Source organism: Bolinopsis microptera, chromosome 3, assembly GCF_026151205.1.
Source record: "Bolinopsis microptera isolate Bmic1 chromosome 3, MBARI_Bmic_1.0, whole genome shotgun sequence".
NCBI classification, from domain to species: Eukaryota; Metazoa; Ctenophora; class Tentaculata; order Lobata; family Bolinopsidae; genus Bolinopsis; species Bolinopsis microptera.
Genome location: NC_087074.1, coordinates 20,607,843 through 20,630,819, shown reverse-complemented (window position 1 = coordinate 20,630,819; position 22,977 = coordinate 20,607,843). Strand labels below are relative to the sequence as shown.

The 22,977-nt window shown below is 41.6% G+C and overlaps 2 protein-coding genes across 25 annotated transcripts in view; both read right to left on the bottom strand.

Annotated features, from left to right (window-relative positions):
• LOC134813368 (uncharacterized) overlaps positions 1-22,977 on the bottom strand; it is a 359,978-nt gene that overhangs the window by 50,160 nt on the left and 286,841 nt on the right. The window lies entirely within an intron of this gene.
• LOC134813369 (zinc finger protein 236-like) overlaps positions 1-22,977 on the bottom strand; it is a 145,376-nt gene that overhangs the window by 76,058 nt on the left and 46,341 nt on the right. For 2 of the 24 annotated variants that reach the window (XM_063821071.1, XM_063821072.1), the window contains exon 7: positions 4,772-5,211. The exons of 13 other annotated variants lie outside the window; for them this stretch is intronic. In XM_063821071.1, coding sequence (XP_063677141.1) covers positions 4,868-5,211 — 344 coding nt within the window. In that variant the 3' untranslated portion in view covers positions 4,772-4,867. Of the gene's footprint in view, positions 1-2,462; positions 4,369-4,512; positions 5,212-8,552; positions 9,781-11,370; positions 12,208-14,037; positions 14,974-15,924; positions 18,161-19,170; positions 19,955-22,977 lie in introns of those variants that run through there. 9 more of the 24 variants (XM_063821089.1, XM_063821091.1, XM_063821069.1 and 6 more) reach the window with 9 other exon arrangements.

Sequence of the window (22,977 nt, the reverse complement as noted above, 5' to 3'; positions counted from 1 at the left end):
GTTTATATTCAAAATCAAAGCATGAAATAACTCCGTCCCAACATATTTTTAAACCAGCGGATTATACGCTAGAATTCAGACAGAAAGCACAGTCTTACTTAACTGAACAGATATGACTTCATTTTATTTGGGAAAAACAAACCAATCACACGCTGTAGACTGGCAGAACACACTTAAAGCAGACAGCATGTCAACGACAAAAAATATTAGAACGACCAAAATAATAATTTACGTAACCATTTCTAATAAATAAGCTCATTTTTGACTATTTTCTGCACTCCGTCCTTTTGGAGTCCTTTATCTATAAAGTCCGTCCACATCGCCACTCATGAGCTGCTCTCTTCTTCACACTCCCAAACATCTGATGACAATATTTACAAAACTCATCCGAGACAGTCTCTGAGCCGCCAGCCTCTCTCCCCAGGTCGGGGTTCCTGAAGCACGTTAGCTGATGTCTCCTCCTACTGTCGTTTCGGAAGAAGACACGTGCACAGAAGACACAGTGCCAGCTCTTAACTTTGAGGTGGATCGTGTTTATGTGGGTTGAGAGTACTCCTTTACAGTGAGGACCACGGAACGTTTTACCACATACTGGACACCTCGCCGTGAGGTGTTCTCGCGCAATTGCACGCTCTTCGAATACTGAAGCGGAATTGATTCTTATAGTAAGGAACGAGGCCTAGGTTGGCATATCATCTTAAAACTGCTGATTGCGTTTGAGAATTCGACGCTACCACATCCAGACTAAAATTTAAGTCCGTTTCACCTGGATCTAATAATTTATAATTGTTTTAAAGTTTTTAAAAACCATTCTAACATTCATTATACCGAGCATACACATTCACAGAAACCATTTAACTGATCATTATAGGAAAAACAAACATTCATCTCTTTCTTGCGTGAGGGGATCGCTCATGGTAGAGGGTCCTGTGGATGTTGAGGCCTTTCAGGGTGTCAAAGTTTCTGTCACAGTGTACACAAACATGTTTGGACGGCAGTCTGGGTTTCAGGATATTTGGGCAGGTCTGTTGGTGCATTTTCCTGTCGTTCTCCTTGTTGAATGTACGTCCACATATAATGCAAGTGGGGCTGATCTTCTTTCCTTGGTGTATGGTTTCGAAATGTGTCTTGTAAACGCCTCTCTGTCGGGGACCCTTAAAGATCATCTTGCATACTGGACATTCCAAGCCTTGATCTGCCACTACTGAAAAGGGGAGTGTGTGTTTTAATCCGCTTTTATTTAAGAACTGGTAGCGTAACTGGGAGAAAAATGTATTAGCAATTCTTATCATTTTATCTTTAATTTAATCCCAAAAAATCCACAAATAAAAAATTAAAATATGATACTTAAGACTAAGATCATATTTCGTCGTATAAGGACCCACAAATAATTCTCAACTCAGCAACATAAATATTTAATCGAATATCGAAGTTTATAATATCCATAATCTCAGGCGTGACAGCATGCTACGCTGCTATAGCTTTCTTTTAGATGGTCGGGGGTTGGGGTTCATTCGGCAAGTCTCCTGGTGTCTCTTCATGTTGTCCTTCCTGTTAAAAGAGCGGCCGCAGAACTCACAAGGGAAGCTTGTTGTCATCTTGAGATGGAAAGTTTGGAGGTGGTTCTCTAACTTTGAGTTTTTCCGTGGACCATCAAAAGTCCATCCACATATGGGGCATTCTAACCCGTTTGAAGCTGAAGGAATTATCATTGTGAAAGCTTGCAACTCTAGGTGAGACAAAATTTTTTGGAAATAATTCTTACATTCCCAGCTTTAAACTTTCTGTGACCTTAATATAATTTGCTCAGCCGGCTAATTTACACAGGACCCACAAATCTACATAAGAGTAACGTTTTTCTGACGGCAAAACATTAAAATCATTATAATTTAAACATGAAAGATTACATAACACGGTGTTTCACATAGTCGAGTCAGAAGGCCAGTCTCCTCGCTGATTTAAACATCTCTGCACCATGACATGGCGACAACAAATTGTTATTGCTCGCTCAAATACTCATTGAGTTCAATCTACTTCCTCTTGGCGTAAGGAGAAGACCGCTCGTGATAAAGCGACCGGTGGATATTAAGACCCTTAAGAGTATCAAAAGCTCTGTCACAGTGTAGACAGGCATGTTTTCGAGGAGTACAGATCGTGACCAATCTTTCTGCTTCTGGCACTGTCTTCTGTATCAGGTGGGAGGAAATAGGGTGAGCTGAAGTTGTGTGTCTTCTGTGCATGTTATCTCTCTCTGGGCCGTAGAATATCTTTCCACAAAATGAACATTTCAGGATCATTGGGATTATTCTATCCTCTGTTGAAACTGAAGTAATAGTTACCATAGTTACACTTCTAGTTACCATAGTTACACTACTAGTTCCTCAGCATTGTAAATCTAATATGACTTCTAGTGTAAAATATTGTAAATGTAAATATAGTTTTTGAACCAAATTTAGAATTTTATTCAAAATTTTTCAGTGATGCTTTCTAGTGAGAAAGAAGATTCGGGATATCAATGCACGATTAGATGTAAGACTATGGTGATACTATAATTAACTACATCCGTTAATTAAATACGTTAATTAATTAACGGTTGTCTGATTATACTACATATAGTTATGTTCATTGTTCAGTAAGTATTAAGTTAGCAGAAAAAAGGACCCCAAAACAAGTAAAATCTAAATTATCAGATAATAAAGTACTCTAAAACAAGAAAAGATTACTATACCGTTAAATTAAATAAAATAAACAATAAGCCACACATAACTAACGAAGTAAGTAACTGTTAAATTAAATAAAATAAACAATAAGCCACACATTTTGTTTTGAACCAACGAAGTCTTATTTTGAGTGGGTGGCCTAGTGGTTCTGTACAGAAGGTTCAGGGTTCGAATCCCAGTTTCACTCAGTCTAGGGAGAAGCTAAGGATTCATTGGATCTATGCGATCTCCTCGGTCGACTCAGCCGAATGATAGGAAACTTGATTGAGGGTTAAATGAGGAGGGGTGCCTGTGCCAAAAGATCAAGAATCTTAGGATACTCCTTCAGAACATCTACAATGTAGTGTACTGTAAAACAAGGGCGGTCGAACTATTCGATGACCCTGTAGAGTAATCTACGAACTTTACAAATTACAAATTAAATTAACCAACGACGTCTTATTTTGAGTAGAACCAACGACGTCTTTTCTTGGGAGGTCCCTTTTTACATTGCCACTCATGAGCTGACCTGCTCTTCACAGTCACAAGGACCCTGCCACAATGTTTACATGTCTTAGAGTTCGGGTTGTAGCTGTAATCTAAAGCTGGCTCGTCAGAGGTCGGGTTGTAGCTGTAATCTAAAGCAGGCTCGTCAGAGGTCGGGTTGTAGCTGTAATCTCGAAGTGGTGGAGTCATGTTCGAGGAGGACATTAGTCCTAGTACTTCCATCAATTCTCCTGTTGTATCTGGAAATGGTCTACATTAGGGGTAGGTTAAAAGTAGGATGTGAAAGTCAAGTTATAGGACATATCTGATATTGTTGGGGGGCAGCCAATAGATTGGCAGTCAGGTTGCAATAGTCACTTGATAAAAATACCCTCATCCTTTTAGTCACGAACTATGATACAACTTCTTGTCAAACGTAACACCTATAGAGCATATTAGGCTAAAATAAATATGCATATCATAACATCAAAACAATTATCATGTTGAATAACTTAAAAATCAGTATCGATATACTGATAAAAACAGCGAGCTATAAAGTACACAGTTCTCGAAACTAAATATCATGAAGATCTTATTACATAAATTGTTTCGTGAAGGGCCCTACTTCAGATTGAGACAGCATCCAGTGTCCGAGTCTCGTGACTCTACTCACAAAAACGCCTGTACTGTCTCTTTCCTGGTGGAAGATTTGCATCGTTGGTGGGACTCTGGGAACGTCTGATTGCCACCTGCACCTTCTTCTCCCTGCTACTCTGCGGCTGCAAATCTTGGCGGGAAACATTTGTAATGGATTTAGAAGACCGAGGTTTACGTTTCTTTCTTGAGGGGTTGAGAAAACAATTCCCGAGATGCGCATACATTGATCTGCTAACGGTGAACTTTCTGTCACAGTGTTTGCATGCATACGATACGCCAACCTTACTGCCTCGTACCCCATTCATAGTTAAATTTATTCCTGAAGCTGTCGTATATGTAAGTGGTGTGTACGATTCACATATAATACTGGCTCTGATCTCATCTGAATCTTGAAGTGGTGTGGACGATTCACATATAATACTGGCTCTGATCTCATCTGAATCTTGAAGTGGTGGATCTCGAAGTGGTGGAGCCATGTTTGGGGAGGGCATTAGTCCTAGTACTTCCATCAATTCTCCTGTTGTATCTAAAAATGTTACATATAATTTCACATATAATACTGGCTCTGATCTCATCTGAGCTGTCTTCTGTTTTTTTGCCACTCAGTTTTGATTCAATCTGACCATTTGATATTTTAAGGTTTAAGTCGAATAATAGAATAATCTGAAGAATAAAGCAAAAACTAATACGAATATTGACATAATGTAAAAACAAATAGGTCGCGAGTCCCAAACAGTCCCAGAACTTAATTGTACAAATATAACTTCCCAGCGCATTACTATTGTATTAAATTAAACTGCAAATAAAGATTTAAACAGCTATGTATTGTAACTAAATATCTAATTGTTTCACCGAGTTTGCGATTAACACGTGAACTGCATAGTACGGATAGAGTAAGACGCCGTTAAAACCATGTCAATAATAACGGCTCCTTTACAATATTTGACGCTGTGACAAAATAACAAGTGCATAGTGCATGTCATTACAGTGCATTTACATTGTAGATTTCGGATAAGTAACAGCCATCAGCCGGCTCCGAAACGGTCGCTACACCGCCACTCGTGACTGCTCCTACTCCGCAAGCTATCGAACTGTTTCTTGCAGTGTCGACAAACAGCGGGTGTTGCATTTGGCTGAGTGCCGACTATTTCAATCTGGAAGTTGGAATTCCAGGATCCGGGACCTTTGCACGTCAGTTCGTGTCGTTTCCGTGCCCCGTTCTGAGCGAACCGTCTAGTGCAGTAGGAACATACATACTTCTTGATGTGAAGATGGATGGCCGAGTAGTGGGTCTTGAATATTTCCTTTCTCCGTGGACCACGAAATGTCCGGTCACATGACGGACACATGAGACCATCAAGAGTGACAACTGAAGCAAGGATAGTTTGAAGATATTGTATTGTAGTTCAGTTATCTTCTAATTACATTATTTCTAGGCCTATTTTTAGATTTTAGAGCGTGCCTGAATTGGCCAAAATTTGGTGGCAAAATTTCTTATAAAATGAACCGCAGATTTTAGCCAAATTTAAGCCCCGTAACATTTTAGTAACCGCATCCAAAATCAAATAGTTAATTCAAGTTTTAACTTCAGAATAATAGTGTTTCAGTCAGGGTGAAATATACGGGCACATCTCCACAAAGTCCGGGTGAAATATACGGGCACATCTCCACTCAGTCAGGGTGAAATATACGGACACATCTCCACTCAAGCTCAGTCAGGGTGAAATATACGGGCACATCTCCACTCAGTCAGGGTGAAATATACGGGCACATCTCCACTTAGTCAGGGTGAAATATACGGGCGCATCTCCACTCAATCAGGGTGAAATATACGGGCACATCTCCACTCAGTCAGGGTGAAATATACGGGCACATCTCCACTCAGTCAGGGTGAAATATACGGACACATCTCCACTCAGTCAGGGTGAAATATACGGGCACATCTCCACTCAGTCAGGGTGAAATATACGGGCACATCTCCACTCAGTCCGGGTGAAATATACGGGCACATCTCCACTCAGTCAGGGTGAAATATACGGACACATCTCCACTCAGTCAGGGTGAAATATACGGGCACATCTCAACAAAGTCCGGGTGAAATATACGGGCACATCTCCACTCAGTCAGGGTGAAATATACGGGCACATCTCCACTCAGTCCGGGTGAAACATACGGGCACATCTCCACTCAGTCAGGGTGAAATATACGGGCGCATCTCCACTCAGTCAGGGTGAAATATACGGGCACATCTCCACTCAGTCAGGGTGAAATATACGGGCACATCTCCACTCAGTCAGGGTGAAATATACGGGCACATCTCAACTCAGTCAGGGTGAAATATACGGACACATCTCCACTCAGTCAGGGTGAAATATACGGGCACATCGCCACTCAGTCAGGGTGAAATATACGGGCACATCTCCACTCAGTCAGGGTGAAATATACGGGCGCATCTCCACTCAGTCAGGGTGAAATATACGGGCACATCTCCACTTAGTCCGGGTGAAATATACGGGCGCATCTCCACTCAGTCAGGGTGAAATATACGGGCGCATCTCCACTCAGTCAGGGTGAAATATACGGGCACATCTCCACTCAGTCAGGGTGAAATATACAGGCACATCTCCACTCAGTCAGGGTGAAATATACGGGCACATCTCCACTCAGTCAGGGTGAAATATACGGGCACATCTCCACTCAGTCAGGGTGAACTATACGGGCGCATCTCCACTCAGTCAGGGTGAAATATACGGGCGCATCTCCACTCAGTCAGGGTGAAATATACGGGCACATCTCCACTCAGTCAGGGTGAAATATACGGGCACATCTCCACTCAGTCAGGGTGAAATATACTGGCACATCTCCACTCAGTCAGGGTGAAATATACGGGCACATCTCCACTCAGTCAGGGTGAAATAGACGGGCACATCTCCACTCAGTCAGGGTGAAATATACGGGCACATCTCCACTCAGTCCGGGTGAAATATACGGGCACATCTCCACTCAGTCAGGGTGAAATATACGGGCGCATCTCCACTCAGTCAGGGTGAAATATACGGGCACATCTCCACTCAGTCAGGGTGAAATATACGGGCGCATCTCCACTCAGTCAGGGTGAAATATACGGGCACATCTCCACTCAGTCAGGGTGAAATATACGGGCACATCTCCACTCAGTCAGGGTGAAATATACGGGCACATCTCCACTCAGTCAGGGTGAAATAGACGGGCACATCTCCACTCAGTCAGGGTGAAATATACGGGCACATCTCCACTCAGTCAGGGTGAAATATACGGGCACATCTCCACTCAGTCAGGGTGAAATATACGGGCACATCTCAACTCAGTCAGGGTGAAATATACGGGCGTATCTCCACTCAGTCAGGGTGAAATATACGGGCACATCTCCACTCATGTCCAGACTTACTCCTCGTACTTGTGAACTCCTTGTTACAATACTGACACGTCATGATCCGTTTGGAGGGCGGTCTGGAGTTATAACTCCTAATATGGGCATCACGTGGTATGTTTGCAGGAGATGGACAACCTACAGGCCAGGTTCTCTTGTCGTGAACCTTTGTCAGGTGGCACCTGTAGCCGCCCTCGTGGTAAAACTGGCGATCACAGAACTCACAGTTTATCACGTGTTTGTAAAACTCGCTGTTTGGCCGGTAAGTCAGCTGGAATAGCTCTGAAATGCCTGAAATCACTGATTTAGGACACTGGTTGGCGATACCGCGATTTTTAACAGACTATACATTAAACTATACATAAAATTTGTCGCAAATAATGGGAAAAATCGCGATTCCGTACATGCCGCGAATTCCTTTTGTCCCTGGTTGGCAGCCTAATATTGACTTTTAGTTGGTTGTGGTGCTAGATCCTAATTTACGGCCTGTTACTAATATATGATCAGACATTCACTATGCAATCTCTATTCTGTATGATATGAAATTAGCTCAACTCCATTAACAGTCACACGCCGGAATACAACACACTCTATTTAGTAGTACACAAGGTCACATAGTCTGAATATTCAGCTTGTTTAAAACATTACACCCGTATCTCACAGTCTCTAAAGCAAAAATTACATATCTCTCATTTAGTAACCATGGTAACCAGTCAGTATGAATTACAATACTCCTCCACACAGATCTCGTACATAATACAAAATTCGTCAAACAATATCACAACAGACTGTATCACGTGCTGTCCAAGTAACGGTAGTACTGTTTATTCTGGCAGGTTTATCAAATGTCCAGTGTTGGGGTCCAAGTAACGGTAGTACTGTTTATTCTGGCAGGTTTTCTGGTGACGGTTCCGGTTGGTGATACGAGAGAAGCGGATGCCGCACAAAGCGCAAGGGTACTTCTTGATTTTCAGGTGAACCGTCCGGTAGTGGAGGACGAAGTGAGGCATAGCGTACGGGCCTAGGAATCCTCTCCGACACACCGAACACTCTACCCCATCTGAAACTAGGATAATAGCTTAGGAACAATGGCTTCGGAACATAGGAACAATAGCTTAGGAACAGATTAGAACTTAGGAATAGCTTAGGAACAGGAATAGTGGTGTCATCATGACAGCGTCAATCATATTTACGTATTTCTTCTTTATTTTTTTGTATAAAATTTTTGTCACAGTGAATGTCTTGTTATATTGGTAATGCAATGGTTGCTCTAACGGGTTAAGATGATATAGTACAATAAAAATCCTATAATATTATAGATATTCACTAGAAATATTATAGATATTCACTAGAAATATTATAGATATTCACTAGAAATATTATAGATATCCACTAGAAATATTATAGATATTCACTAGAAATATTATAGATATTCACTAGAAATACTTGAAGAGTATTGAATAGAAAAGATTTTGTAAATGGCACCAACATAAAAAGGTAAACTAGAAAAACAATTTACTTCGATAAATCAAAACGCCAAACTGTATTATGGGACCGTCCACTCAATATGTTTCTGGACCATCTCAAACACTCAGAACAACTCCTACTCATAACTGCTAATATGGGCATCACGTGGTATGTCAACTCCTCATAACTGCTTATTTTCAAATACTCTCCTATAACAGCTCTTAACATGCTTCCTGGCGGCTCCCTTACTCTTGTAATGTTCACTGCAGTACCTACACACATAACCTCCACTCTCACTGAGAAGAAGTTCCGGTGCTTCACAACTTTTCTGATGTCTGTTCATGCTCCCGTTCTGAGAGAAACCCTTGCCACAAATGCCGCATCTGTGTCTGCGCAACTTGAGATGTACTGTTTCGTAGTGGGTCCGGCACATCTCCCCGCTGCGAGGTCCTTTAAACTTCCTGCCGCAATCCGGACATTCGCATCCCCCTTCAGACACTACTGAAACAGTTCACATAGTCCGAGCATGTTCCAAGGGAGATGAAATGATATTTAAAATATCGTATATAGTTTACATCCTAGTAGTTTACGCTGGAGTGGCCATAATTACTAGATATATTTACACCAAACACACATGCTAAAAACCATATTTAAACCACAGACACAACATATTATAAGGTTTTAAAGAAGTCCACAATCTGAAGTTCTAAACATCCCCCGTCTCCCCACTCAAGTTCCAGAAAGGAGCACCGGACCGTTTAGCCATCTGAACCTGGTGTGACGTCACGTTACACGTGGTGTGACGTCACGTTACACCTGGTGTGACGTCACGTTACACGTGGTGTGACGTCATGTTACACGTTACACCGGACCGTTTAGCCTCACAACTTTTCTGATGTCTGTTCTTACTCCCATTCTGTGAGAACCGCTTGCCACACACAGCACACTGGTGTTTCCTGATCTTTAGGTGCACTGTGTTGTAGTGGAGTCGGTAGTGGGGCTGGGAGTGGGGCCCCAGGAAGGTCTTCCTGCACACACCACACCTTATACCGCCATCTGAACCTGGTGTGACGTCACGTTACACGTGGTGTGACGTCACGTTACACGTGGTGTGACATCATGTTACACGTGGTGTGACGTCACGTTACACGTGGTGTGACATCATGTTACACGTGGTGTGACGTCACGTTACACGTGGTGTGACGTCACGTTACACGTGGTGTGACGTCACGTTACACGTGGTGTGACGTCACGTCTGTTAATTGCAGGATTTCTGATGGATTTAATGAACTCAAAAGCTCCACAATTATGGCTTATTTCATGTAATTTTCGATCTTAATCTTCAAAGCAATATATTTTAGCATAATTTAACGTGATATATAACATGAAAATAATAAAATCAAGGTTAAACAAAATCCGTAAAACTGTATCATGCGGAGGGTATGGCTCTGAAGTCACAGAAACGACCGAACACTAGGATCTTTACTGAGCAGTTATTAAAATACATGCTCGGATGAAGAGTCAGACTCAACCACGCTCCCCCCAGCCCCTCTCTAGTACACGCTTGTTCTTGTCACAAATCTTCTCGTGGCGACTACGGTTATTCATCTGAGAGAACCTCTTGCCACACAGCCGACACGGGTGCTCCTTCAGACCGAGGTGGACCGCTTTGTAGTGGGTTCTAAAGTTGGAGCTCTGACGGGATCCACGGAACTGTTTGCCGCAGCTTCCGCACACAAGGAAATCTTTTCCGCGAACTGGGACAGGGATTATTCATCAGCATCACCCGGCCCGGGTAGAAAAAGGTAGCCAATAGCTATGAACTAACAGACATAAATTTCAGTAAAAAGGAGGAAAGATGTGCACATTTTAGATTGATAGCGGCGAATTAATTTGAAAGATTATTAGTAAATTTCACAAATTTCCGGAGGAGAGCCAATTAAGTTGAATAATAATAATGCAGATCGGTAGCCCTTATAAAGGTCAATTAAGTACTTATCCCAAGTAAAGTAGTGCTAAATTGTAGTGCTAAATTATACAGGTGCGAGCTATGGGACATGGGTCTACGAGCAGGTTTCTATTTGCACGATTAAGCAATTACTGTAATCTAGCTGAAATAATCTCGGTACTAACAACCTTACTCTCATGGTAATAATTTCCCACTTCTCTTCAATATTTCCGCCTTAAGTTTCATAGTACTGTCCAACATCTTGAACTTGCAGATCCGATCAAACTCGTAGAGACTTGAGTTATTGGCCATGGCCCGTCTCAGCAGCCCATCGAACACGTCTCTGTCGATGAGCCGGAGCTCTGCGATGTGTCTCCCCCGGTAAAAGTGGTCCTTGGCGATACCCAGGCCCCGGAGTGATTCCCTGATGTTGTGGGTGAACTTGTGGCTACGGAGAACGCTCTCGTAGTCAAATGCAACCATTTCAGTGTCTCCCAGGTTTCGTAGTCGTTTGGGTCGCCTGATATCTGCCAAAGTATGATTTAAATAATGATATTATATCTGCATGGGATAAATTGCATTGAATTCTGAAAGTTGAAAGCATAGGTTTTATAATTCAGTTTTAATTATTTGGCAAGCTCTTTTATTTTATCTCATTGTTGAGAGACGTTTCAAAAATTCATTTACAATGAAAACTCAGCAGTTACTAACGATGAATAAAAACTTTTAAGAAAAAAATATTAACGAATTAAAACATAGATGTGATGACATAAAAAGATTCATGAACACGAAAAGTGCGATCTGGTTGTCAAAAATTAACTGGAATCATAATCATTGTCATGTGATTAAAGTAACCAAAAATGTATAAAATGTAGATGAAAACAATATCTAATCACCTAACAATCAGTAACTCTCCTAAATGGAGCTGAGTTACACTCCTAACTTTATAGTACTCGTACAACGGCAATAAACACATCATATTAAGAAAATTACATATTACTAAAATGCTCTGTTAACAACGTTAGGTTTGAATACATTCGAAGAAGACTTTAAAGAAAGAACTAGGAGGAATAACGAGACTGGATTAAACGAGTTCATGCGGGAATTATAACGTATTTAGTACATTTACCATGCGCCACCTTATTTCTTATTACCCAAAACTTACTTTTTGTTCCAAACGTTTATCTTACATAAACTTTTACAAATACGTCGACAGAAATCAGTTTTACCTATAATCGACTAGATCTGGCTAAAAAGATCATTAGAATTTGTAAGATTCATGGCAGAGCTTTCCACCGAGGTCGGTGCCCCTTCTACGCCATCCATAAACTGTTTGGCCAGCTTGCAATTCCTCAGAATATGCCTTTTTTTGTGTTCTCCTCGACTGAACTTCTTGCAGCAGAAGTCACAGGTGAACTCTTTGAGTTTCAGATGAACAGTCTTGTAGTGGCGGTAATACTGAGACTTGCGCTTGCTACAGAACCTCATCTCGCAAAGAGGGCACTTCATGGTCACAGTGTAGCCAGCTTCAAACTCATAGACTGAAACAGAGACTCAGCGGTATTATTCAAAACATGACCTTATATGGTAGTGTTACTATGGCAACACTACCATATAGGGTAACATTTACAGGGACTCAGTGGTACTGGTAGGCAAAGAGGGTTATTACTGTTAATTTAGTCTGTAAATATTTAACGGTTACTTTGCATTTCAACCGCAGTAATGATTACCAATTTCATGCCGAAATCACCGCGTTTCGCTCATATTTTTCGGCAAATTGAATTATTGAGGAGCGGGCAGTCTACATCTATTATAAGTATAATTAAGTTTAAGTGTCTTTTAACGGTTCATACGCCAGATTTAGATATGTTCTACCGTCTCAACGGAGTCTGAATATGTTATATGAAATACAACGAAATTAATATGAAACACACTCTCCCCACACTTCGTTAATATCAGAAACAATAATTTAAAACTCATCCCATAATTCTATTAAAATCAACAGTTTTCCCGGTAATAACATAAGTGAGATATATCCCAAACCTTATATGGTAGTGCTACCATGGCAACACTACCACATAAGGTAATGTTTACTAAACATACGTGAGGTACAGCCTAACAGTGGACTGCAGCAAGCAGACAAAACCTAGGTTTCAGGGTACAGTATCTCAGGACCTAGTTTAATAAGCTTCTCAGCTTCTTTACACGTTTGTTCATGACTCAGGACCTAGTTTAATAAGCTTCTCAGCTTCTTTACACGTTTGTTCATGACTCAGGGCCTAGTTTAATAAGCTTCTCAGCTTCTTTACACGTTTGTTCATGACTCAGGGCCTAGCTTAATAAGCTTCTCAGCTTCTTTACACGTTTGTTCATGACTCAGGACCTAGTTTAATAAGCTTCTCAGCTTCTTTACACGTTTGTTCATGACTCAGGACCTAGTTTAATAAGCTTCTCAGCTTCTTTACACGTTTGTTCATGACTCAGGGCCTAGCTTAATAAGCTTCTCAGCTTCTTTACACGTTTGTTCATGACTCAGGGCCTAGTTTAATAAGCTTCTCAGCTTCTTTACACGTTTGTTCATGACTCAGGGCCTAGCTTAATAAGCTTCTCAGCTTCTTTACACGTTTGTTCATGACTCAGGGCCTAGTTTAATAAGCTTCTCAGCTTCTTTACACGTTTGTTCATGACTCAGGGCCTAGTTTAATAAGCTTCTCAGCTTCTTTACACGTTTGTTCATGACTCAGGGCCTAGCTTAATAAGCTTCTCAGCTTCTTTACACGTTTGTTCATGACTCAGGGCCTAGCTTAATGAGCTTCTCAGCTTCTTTACACGTTTGTTCATGACTCAGGGCCTAGCTTAATAAGCTTCTCAGTTTCTTTACACGTTTGTTCATGACTCAGGGCCTAGTTTAATAAGCTTCTCAGCTTCTTTACACGTTTGTTCATGACTCAGGGCCTAGCTTAATAAGCTTCTCAGCTTCTTTACACGTTTGTTCATGACTCAGGGCCTAGCTTAATAAGCTTCTCAGCTTCTTTACACGTTTGTTCATGACTCAGGGCCTAGTTTAATAAGCTTCTCAGCTTCTTTACACGTTTGTTCATGACTCAGGACCTAGTCTAATAAGCTTCTCAGCTTCTTTACACGTTTGTTCATGACTCAGGGCCTAGCTTAATAAGCTTCTCAGTTTCTTTACACGTTTGTTCATGACTCAGGGCCTAGTCTAATAAGCTTCTCAGCTTCTTTACACGTTTGTTCATGACTCAGGGCCTAGCTTAATAAGCTTCTCAGCTTCTTTACACGTTTGTTCATGACTCAGGGCCTAGCTTAATAAGCTTCTCAGCTTCTTTACACGTTTGTTCATGACTCAGGGCCTAGTTTAATAAGCTTCTCAGCTTCTTTACACGTTTGTTCATGACTCAGGGCCTAGCTTAATAAGCTTCTCAGCTTCTTTACACGTTTGTTCATGACTCAGGGCCTAGTTTAATAAGCTTCTCAGCTTCTTTACACGTTTGTTCATGACTCAGGACCTAGTTTAATAAGCTTCTCAGCTTCTTTACACGTTTGTTCATGACTCAGGGCCTAGCTTAATAAGCTTCTCAGCTTCTTTACACGTTTGTTCATGACTCAGGGCCTAGTTTAATAAGCTTCTCAGCTTCTTTACACGTTTGTTCATGACTCAGGGCCTAGCTTAATAAGCTTCTCAGCTTCTTTACACGTTTGTTCATGACGGATACGGTGGTGTTTCAGGGTAAACGGACGGTTACAGTAACGACAGGCAAAGTCCTTTATACGGAGATGAACCGTTCTAATATGTCTACGGAAGTTGCCCTCCCGCCTGCCCGTAAACTCTTTGTGGCACACTGGACACACAATTACTTTATCGTCCACTGAAATGTAGATGTGTCTGACTAATAATTGGTGTAATGTAAGGAGTACGACGAATTTTGCATACCTAATTGCAACGAGTCACACTCGTGCACGGCCAATCGTGGAGCAATTTTATTAATAAATTTTGGAACATAACTTAAGGTTTTAAAACACAAGTATTACAGATCAAGGCTTATAAGCTCCTCCTTCCTCCTCCTCCCATTTAACGTTCTCCTGTTTCTCTTTGCATACTCGCATATGTTTTTTAACTGTAGCACTTTCACCAAACTTCCGGTTACAGAACGGACACTGATAGTTCTTGATCTTCAGATGGACGGTCTTGAAGTGGCGGTTCCATTGACCTCGTTTATCTTTGAGTCTGTCACACACTTTGCAGCCTTCGTAGGTCACGCTCACTCGCTTGTACACTAGGGATTGTCCTGAAAGCACGTGACTTAAAGACCACGTGTCAATAGGAAAATTGACAGGGTGCCAGGCTAGGATAACATTTATGGAATGTAAGGTATCTGATCCTCGACTTATTTTGTAATCATGATTATGATATTACGGAAATTTCACTCCTTTGGTTCATAAGGGGTCGTTCACATATATTACGTAATCAGCTGAGGGGGGGGGGGGTTTCCGAATGATTACGCTAGTGTAATTTTGACACAATAGCTATGTGTAAAACTGATTACGGAGGGGGGGGGGGTCAAAATGTTCCATAAAATGATTACGTAATATGTGAACTGACGACATTACTGGTGAAATTTGTCTAGTTGCCAAAAATATTTCCCGCATACCATTCAGTTTAACTGTGAGTTACACTTTTATATCTGTTAAGAAAGCGATAGAAAATAAAGTAGTAATAAGATCAGGCGGTAAAAATTGAAGGAGAAAATCGAATTCAAATAAAAAAGTAAATTGCTAAGAACTACATGAATCTCTTTATCTGAGTGGGGATGGAAAGTCTACTGAGAATAAGATAACGGGGTTACACAGCCCAGTCTACAAAATAACTCAATTAGACGAGTCTCAGAAGTCGTCAGATGGAGGGAAGATCCTGGGATCCAGGGTAAGATGAGCATAGGAGCGCGTCTTCCTGTTCATCATTGCAAGACACCTTGTCTTGTGTCGCTTCAGGGTTCCACTTTCAGCAAACATTTTGTTGCAATCCTGACATGTGAACTCTTTAAGGCGGAGGTGGACGGATTTGTAGTGACGGCGATAGAACCAGGTCCCTCGTTGAATTAGTCTGGCGCAGGTCTCACATTCTATAGGGTAGTTGTCTGAAACATGGGGAGCTGTCTAGACTCTAGTGGAGATATAATGTATCATATAGTGGGGTAGAAACTAGGTTAGGTGGGAAGGAAAGTGAACTAAAAAGTTTAATAAAATAAAGATTGACAGCTGACATTTTAGAGAATAGACTAAATCGTTAAACCATGCTCATCATATTCCTGGTAAACTTTTACATGCTTTTAAGTTCACTAAACGTGCGGTTAACATCTAAACAACATCTCACTTCCGTTCTCTACAGCGACTGTTCATCGAAACGAAATTTAGCCTTTTTCCTGAATCCTGATACACCGGAGGGTGGCCACGTGAGTTGGTAGTGTTACTATAGTAACACTACCTTATATGGTAGTGTTACTATGGTAACACTACCTTATATGGTAGTGTTCCTGATACACCGGAGGGTCGCCACGTGGCTCTCTAGCTTCTGCTTAGTGGAGAACTTTCTGCAGCAGATGTGACAGGGGAAGCTCCGTAACTTTAGGTGAACAGCGTTGTAATGACGGTTGTAGGCCCACTTTCCTCTACCACTAGTCCTCAGTCTCTAACACTACCATATAAGGTAGTGTTACTATGGTAACACTACCTTATATGGTAGTGTTCCTGATACACCGGAGGGTCGCCACGTGGCTCTCCAGCTTCTGCTTAGTGGAGAACTTTCTGCAGCAGATGTGACAGGGGAAGCTCCGTAACTTTAGGTGAACAGCGTTGTAATGACGGTTGTAGGCCCACTTTCCTCTACCACTAGTCCTCAGTCTCACACATGTTTCACATTCCAGAGGGGTTTTGATTTCCAGATGTGCTGAGAAACAAGATCAGTTTGGAGAGATAAGTTTGGGAGCATCAAAAGTTTGGGTACGATTATTTTGGAAACAATTTACATTTTAGGAACGAAGTCAAAGTCTACGAAACTGTGAAACGGGTGGCTTGAAAATTGAGCGAAGGATCTAGTTTCAATTCACAGCTACTACAATTAAACTATGTCAGAAAATACCAATTTCAAATGTTCTCCCGACGACTTTCAGCAGTGTCAGTCTCCAGAGATTCTAGCACAGTTCTCTAGCACAGTTCTCTAGGCTCACAGTTCTCTAGCACAGTTCTCTAGGCTCACAGTTCTCTAGGCTCACAGTTCTCTAGGCTCACAGTTCTCTAGGCTCACAGTTCTCTAGCACAGTTCTCTAGGCTCACAGTTCTCTAGCACAGTTCTCTAGGCTCACAGTTCTCTAGGCTCACAGTTCTCTAGGCTCACAGTTCTCTAGGCTCACAGTTCTCTAGCACAGTTCTCTAGCACAGTTCTCTAGCACAGTTCTCTAGGCTCACAGTTCTCTAGGCTCACAGTTCTCTAGGCTCACAGTTCTCTAGCACAGTTCTCTAGGCTCACAGTTCTCCAGCACAGTTCTCTAGCACAGTTCTCTAGCACAGTTCTCTAGGCTCACAGTTCTCTAGGCTCACAGTTCTCTAGCACAGTTCTCTAGCACAGTTCTCTAGGCTCACAGTTCTCTAGCACAGTTCTCTAGGCTCACAGTTCTCTAGGCTCACAGTTCTCTAGCACAGTTCTCTAGGCTCACAGTTCTCTAGGCTCACAGTTCTCCAGGCTCACAGTTCTCTAGCACAGTTCTCTAGGCTCACAGTTCTCTAGCACAGTTCTCTAGCACAGTTCTCTAGGCTCACAGTTCTCTAGCACAGTTCTCTAGGCTCACAGTTCTCTAGCACAGTTCTCTAGGCTCACAGTTCTCTAGCACAGTTCTCTAGCACAGTTCTCTTGGCTCACAGTTCTCTAGGCTCACAGTTCTCTAGGCTCACAGTTCTCTAGGCTCACAGTTCTCTAGCACAGTTCTCTAGGCTCACAGTTCTCTAGCACAGTTCTCTAGGCTCACAGTTCTCTAGGCTCACAGTTCTCTAGCACAGTTCTCTAGCACAGTTCTCCAGCACAGTTCTCTAGCACAGTTCTCTAGCACAGCTACAGTTCTCTAGGCTCACAGTTCTCCAGCACAGTTCTCTAGGCTCACAGTTCTCTAGGCTCACAGTTCTCTAGCACAGTTCTCTAGGCTCACAGTTCTCTAGCACAGTTCTCTAGCACAGTTCTCTAGGCTCACAGTTCTCTAGCACAGTTCTCTAGCACAGTTCTCTAGCACATTTCTCTAGGCTCACAGTTCTTGGAGTACACGTGAGAGTCTAGAACCTGCTTGGTAGAGAACCTCTTCAAACAAATCTGACACATAAAGTTCTTAATCTTGAGATGAACAGCGCGGTAGTGACGGTTATATCTCCATCTCCCTTGTTGGAGTAGCTGCGCACAGGTTGCACAGTCTATAGGAAGTTTCTCCGGATCTGAAATTGTTATGAACAGGTAGAGAGAAAGGGAATGAAGAGGTATTGTCGGTGGTGTTAAAGATCTGGGTGGTCGTTGCAATTTCAAGTTCAAAATAAGCGGGAACATGCCAGTGCCACAAAAATACATGTTAGTATTTGAAACTTATTGTCAAAATTAAAAATAATTTAGCTGATACAAAATTCAATCTCGTAAATCAAGCGACGGCGGTTAACACAACTCTTATCCTTGTCCCAGCCTAAACAAGCTGTCCATTCTGTATTCATTAAAGAACAAGTACGTATTGTCGTACTAGACGTGTAAATTGTAAATATATAATACGAGCTCCGCAATGTAACGTTAAGGATGGTTCACATATTACCTAACATTATTTCTACACGATAACAATTGTTAATGCTGCTTACGGAAGGAGAGCTAGAGGGGGTCCAAATGGGGGAGCTAGAGGGGGTCCAAATGGGCATATTCTGGCTCACTTAACATGTCCCATGTGAACGTTAACTAACACGTTTCAGCCAGAATATTTAATCTGTGATTTGTCTCGACTTTAAAACAGCTCTCAAGGTCCATCACCGATACATACATTTCTTAATATGCCGTTTTCTCTGATTATAATAATTAAACTTCATTCCGCAGATCTCACAAGAGTATCGCTCCAACTTTAGGTGGATAGCTTTGTAGTGTCTCTTAAAGATCCAATCTCTGTTTTTGCCCGTGAAGGGTCTATCACAGATAGGACAAACTATGGTGTCCACTATGGTGTCCACTAGAACCCGCGCTGCGCCGCCTGGAATATGTGAACTAAAAGCTGATATAGAGATTGAGATAGAACTGTTAGTTCAGCATCAGCGTTTTAAAACTTAAAGTACCGTTCGATTATAACGCTCATTTCAACTACCATAGACTGGTCAAATTACTATCGTAAAATTCATTCCATGAAATTACTGTACATAACAACAGCTTCTTAATCAACAGATAAAAATATAAATTCCAGCAAAGTAGCTATCATCACTCCTTGATTTCTCTACAACCCGAACTGCTGGGCCGCCATTAACTTGGTCATATTAGCGCAGTTCTTATAATGTCTCTTCCGCTGGTTGTAGTGAGCAAACTTCTTAGCACAGAATTCACACGAGTATTTCTCTATTTTGAGATGGATGGCGTTGTAGTGCCGACGGAATATCAGGGCTTGGTACTTTCCCTTAAAGATCCGGAGACAGACCGGACATGTAGTTTGGGTGTCGGTTGGTTCTGAAAACAGACAATAAATAAAACAGACAGGATTGAAGTGAAATTAAAAGTGAAATCAAGTGATCTACAAAAGTTTTGATCTTGCATAATATGCTGCATTTGCCCAAAAAAATTATTTTGATGAAAATTGTACCAATAATGATTGAATAAAATGAACCCAGGGCGGGCAAACAGTTCTTCTCTTTTACCCAATAATGGCCAATAATTAACAAGTTTATGTTCCGAAAATAAACGATTACTTTATTCTTGTCCCGCACAACTGCTAAGTTTCATCTCAATCATCTTTAACCGACAAATCTTCGCGTGCCTTTTCCTCGAATTATCATGAGCAAACTTCCTCTGACAGAAATCACAAGAATACAGCTGAATCTTGAGGTGTACAGTTCTGTAGTGTCGTTTAAAGACAGGTACCCGGTGTCTACCGGTAAAGACTCTGCCACAGTCAGGACAGCTGATGTTTTCAGAGCCGGGGTTCTCGACAGGATCCGGGGTAGCTGCGTGCCTGAACCGCACGTTCCAGGAGTAGGGCTGGGTCAGGGACAGTGCTGGGGGTATTTTGTGTAGAGAATATTGATTATAATTGAGAAGGTTAGGTGATCAGTTAACGATAGTTCTAGTTCTGAAGTATTTTGATCTCATCTGAGCATATTCCAGGGGTACAGTCGGGACGGAGTAACATCTAGAGGTATAGGGTGAGCTATTTACAGATTTGTGGACAATACCAGCCCTCGATATTTGAGATAGCGATGAAATGTGCCTAAACCGGACAATATGCCAATTCTCGCGATACTTTGAGCACAGCAGTGATCTTAAAGTCTAGCCCAAATACTAATTCAAAAGTTATTATTATACTTCAAATTGTAAAGGTGATTGCAAGTGGTTGTGGTTCGGAAGCTGGAACTTCTATTCTTCCAAACGTAACTGGGAACGTTATACGTTTCTTCAACTTGGCATCGTAAGACACCTTTTTCTATACAGTAATCAGGAGAGTAAACCATAAGTCCTGATTCAGGACCTTCATATTATGTTGCACACGGCTGGTGTTCCGAAGAGGATCCGTCCACTGCGCACTGGCTGTACAGAATATTGAGTCCTTGTAGTGGGAGGCTGGGTATAAACTTCTCTGCTACGTCGTGTCCAGGAACTTTTCTCCGGCTCTGCTGAAGGAGGGGTAGCACGATTTCTAAAACAACTTAAGTTTAGAAAATCTCAATTCTTCTTCCCGATTAGCGAGGCCTTGTAGAACACACTCTCTCGTGCCGTTTCCTATTAAAATCCTTAGCAAACTTCTTGTAGCAATAACTACAACTTTTTTCTTTGATTCTCAAATGGACAGTGCGGTAATGCTGCTTATAGTTATGGTTCCTAATTGCCTTTCTACCTCCGCCGAAAGGGTCCCCACACACTGGACAATGTATTGAATCTTCCCTGCAGCTGGAGTTGGCAGGTGGGATGGGATAGTCTTTACTCCTTGAAGTGTAGCGACCAGAGGTAATGTGAGGACGTGGTAACTAGGCGGTAACTAGGAGGTAACTAGGTGGTAACTAGGTGGTAACTAGGTGGTAACTAGGTGGTAACTAGGTGGTAACTAGGTGGGATGGGATAGTCTTTACTCCTTGAAGTGTAGCGACCAGAGGTAATGTGAGGAGGTGGAATCCTCACGTTTGCCCAACGACCCTCCTGATTCGCTGAGAAAGAGATATTTTAAATTTCCCAATACATCTATGCTATTCCGGCTGGATACTGAAACGCAGATAGTTGATACAGTGGGGTGACATATGTTTTCGTCACTTCTGAATGCGCGCATTTTAGCGCGCGAGTTTGCATGCACGTCACGTGATATTGTTAACAGTGAGTGTAATCACGAGTCTGGAGAATTTGTCTAGTACAAGGCCCAGACCCTTTGGCGTATCTGTAGTAAATTTTGTGGCTATGTAATATCTATGACACCACTAAAAATTGAGGAATAGGGAAGTGTTCACAATATCCAACTTAGCATGGTAAACTTATGCTATCTCTGGCTGAAGATTAACAACTCTAACAGTATTTATTTTAATCAACTGAGAAACATTTGGTCTTGTTACCTTATCAATTTTATCGAAATCGAACGATGCAGTACAAAGATATTCCGTTTTAAAATTCATGGTAATATTGAAGTAGAGAAAAGTTCGTCGCTTGCTATTAAAACATGTGCTCCTTCATAAATAGTATCATTATCGTGATCAAACCCCTTATTTATGGGCCTGCCAGTCTCTTCTGAAGCACGAATGAACTTAATTTCTACTGTCCGAGAAAAGTTCAGAATTTTCTCTAAACACCCATTTTTGAATTTTGTAAATCGGTGGTCCGGAAGCGGAGTTATGGTTCAATGAAAATTGTTAGTTTAACGCTGTTTGTATTGTCATTATAAGAAGTGACGAAAACATATGTCACCCCACTGTATACACTGAATTCTTTTATATTAGAAAAGGATCCCGGAAAGTTATTTTACTATAAAATTTCAGATACCCACGTAATTCTGAACTATATGCACGAAATGAAAGACGGAATCATAAACTAGCCAGATGATGTAGTCACGTGGCAAACTGCGAGTGTCACGTGGCAAACTGCGACTGTCACGTGGCAAACTGAGAAAGTCACGTGGCAAACTGCGAGTGTCACGTGGCAAACTGCGAGTGTCACGTGGCAAACTGCGAGTGTCACGTGGCAAACTGAGAAAGTCACGTGCCCCTCCTCATGCTACACACATCGCTATGTCTCTTCCTGTTGCTATCCTGAGTAAACTTCTTCTTGCAGTAACCACAGGTGAACGCTTTGATCCTCAGATGAACTGTCCGGTAGTGCCGCTCGTACACGTACTTTGGGTTGCAACCACCAAATACTTTCTGACACGTGGGGCACTGTATTATACCTGAAATTTAGGACTACATAGTACATGTGCATGTGCCTTGAACTTTTATATTCATTGTATTGATCAATTTTATATTTAGTTATATTTATTTTACATCCGCTGGTACATTATCCGTCTGAATTTTGATTAAGTAACAAAGCTTTTATTCCAGATACGATTGATGATCTAACTGAATTCCGGGCCAGCGTGAGAAATAATGATAGTATTTTCAGTATGTAAGCAAAATAAATACCAGCTGCTTAAACAGTTATCAAAAAAATAAACTAGAATTCAACTACACGAAGCCACGCAGATCAGATATTGCAATAGTTTAAAAAAGCTGTGTTAACTATTCTCAAAACTACAATAAAATACATTTATCGAATTATTCGAATTTTCAAATTTTGGCGACGGAATCCTCGAACAAGTAGGTACAGTATGCCATCTGCAAAGCAACAACTCTCAAATATAAAAGACGGCGGAGGTATAAGACCCAACGTATGGGTACTGACTTTTGGCCCACCCTGTACATTTATCGAGGATGTGACAGAAGGTATAATGTTGATTTAAAAGGACCTAATCCTCCTCCATCCTCAACTGGAGTTCCACATTCCCAACATAACGGTCCCTCAGTTGGCACTTTGCCAGGTGGCACTTCGCCAGATGTCGCTTCAGACT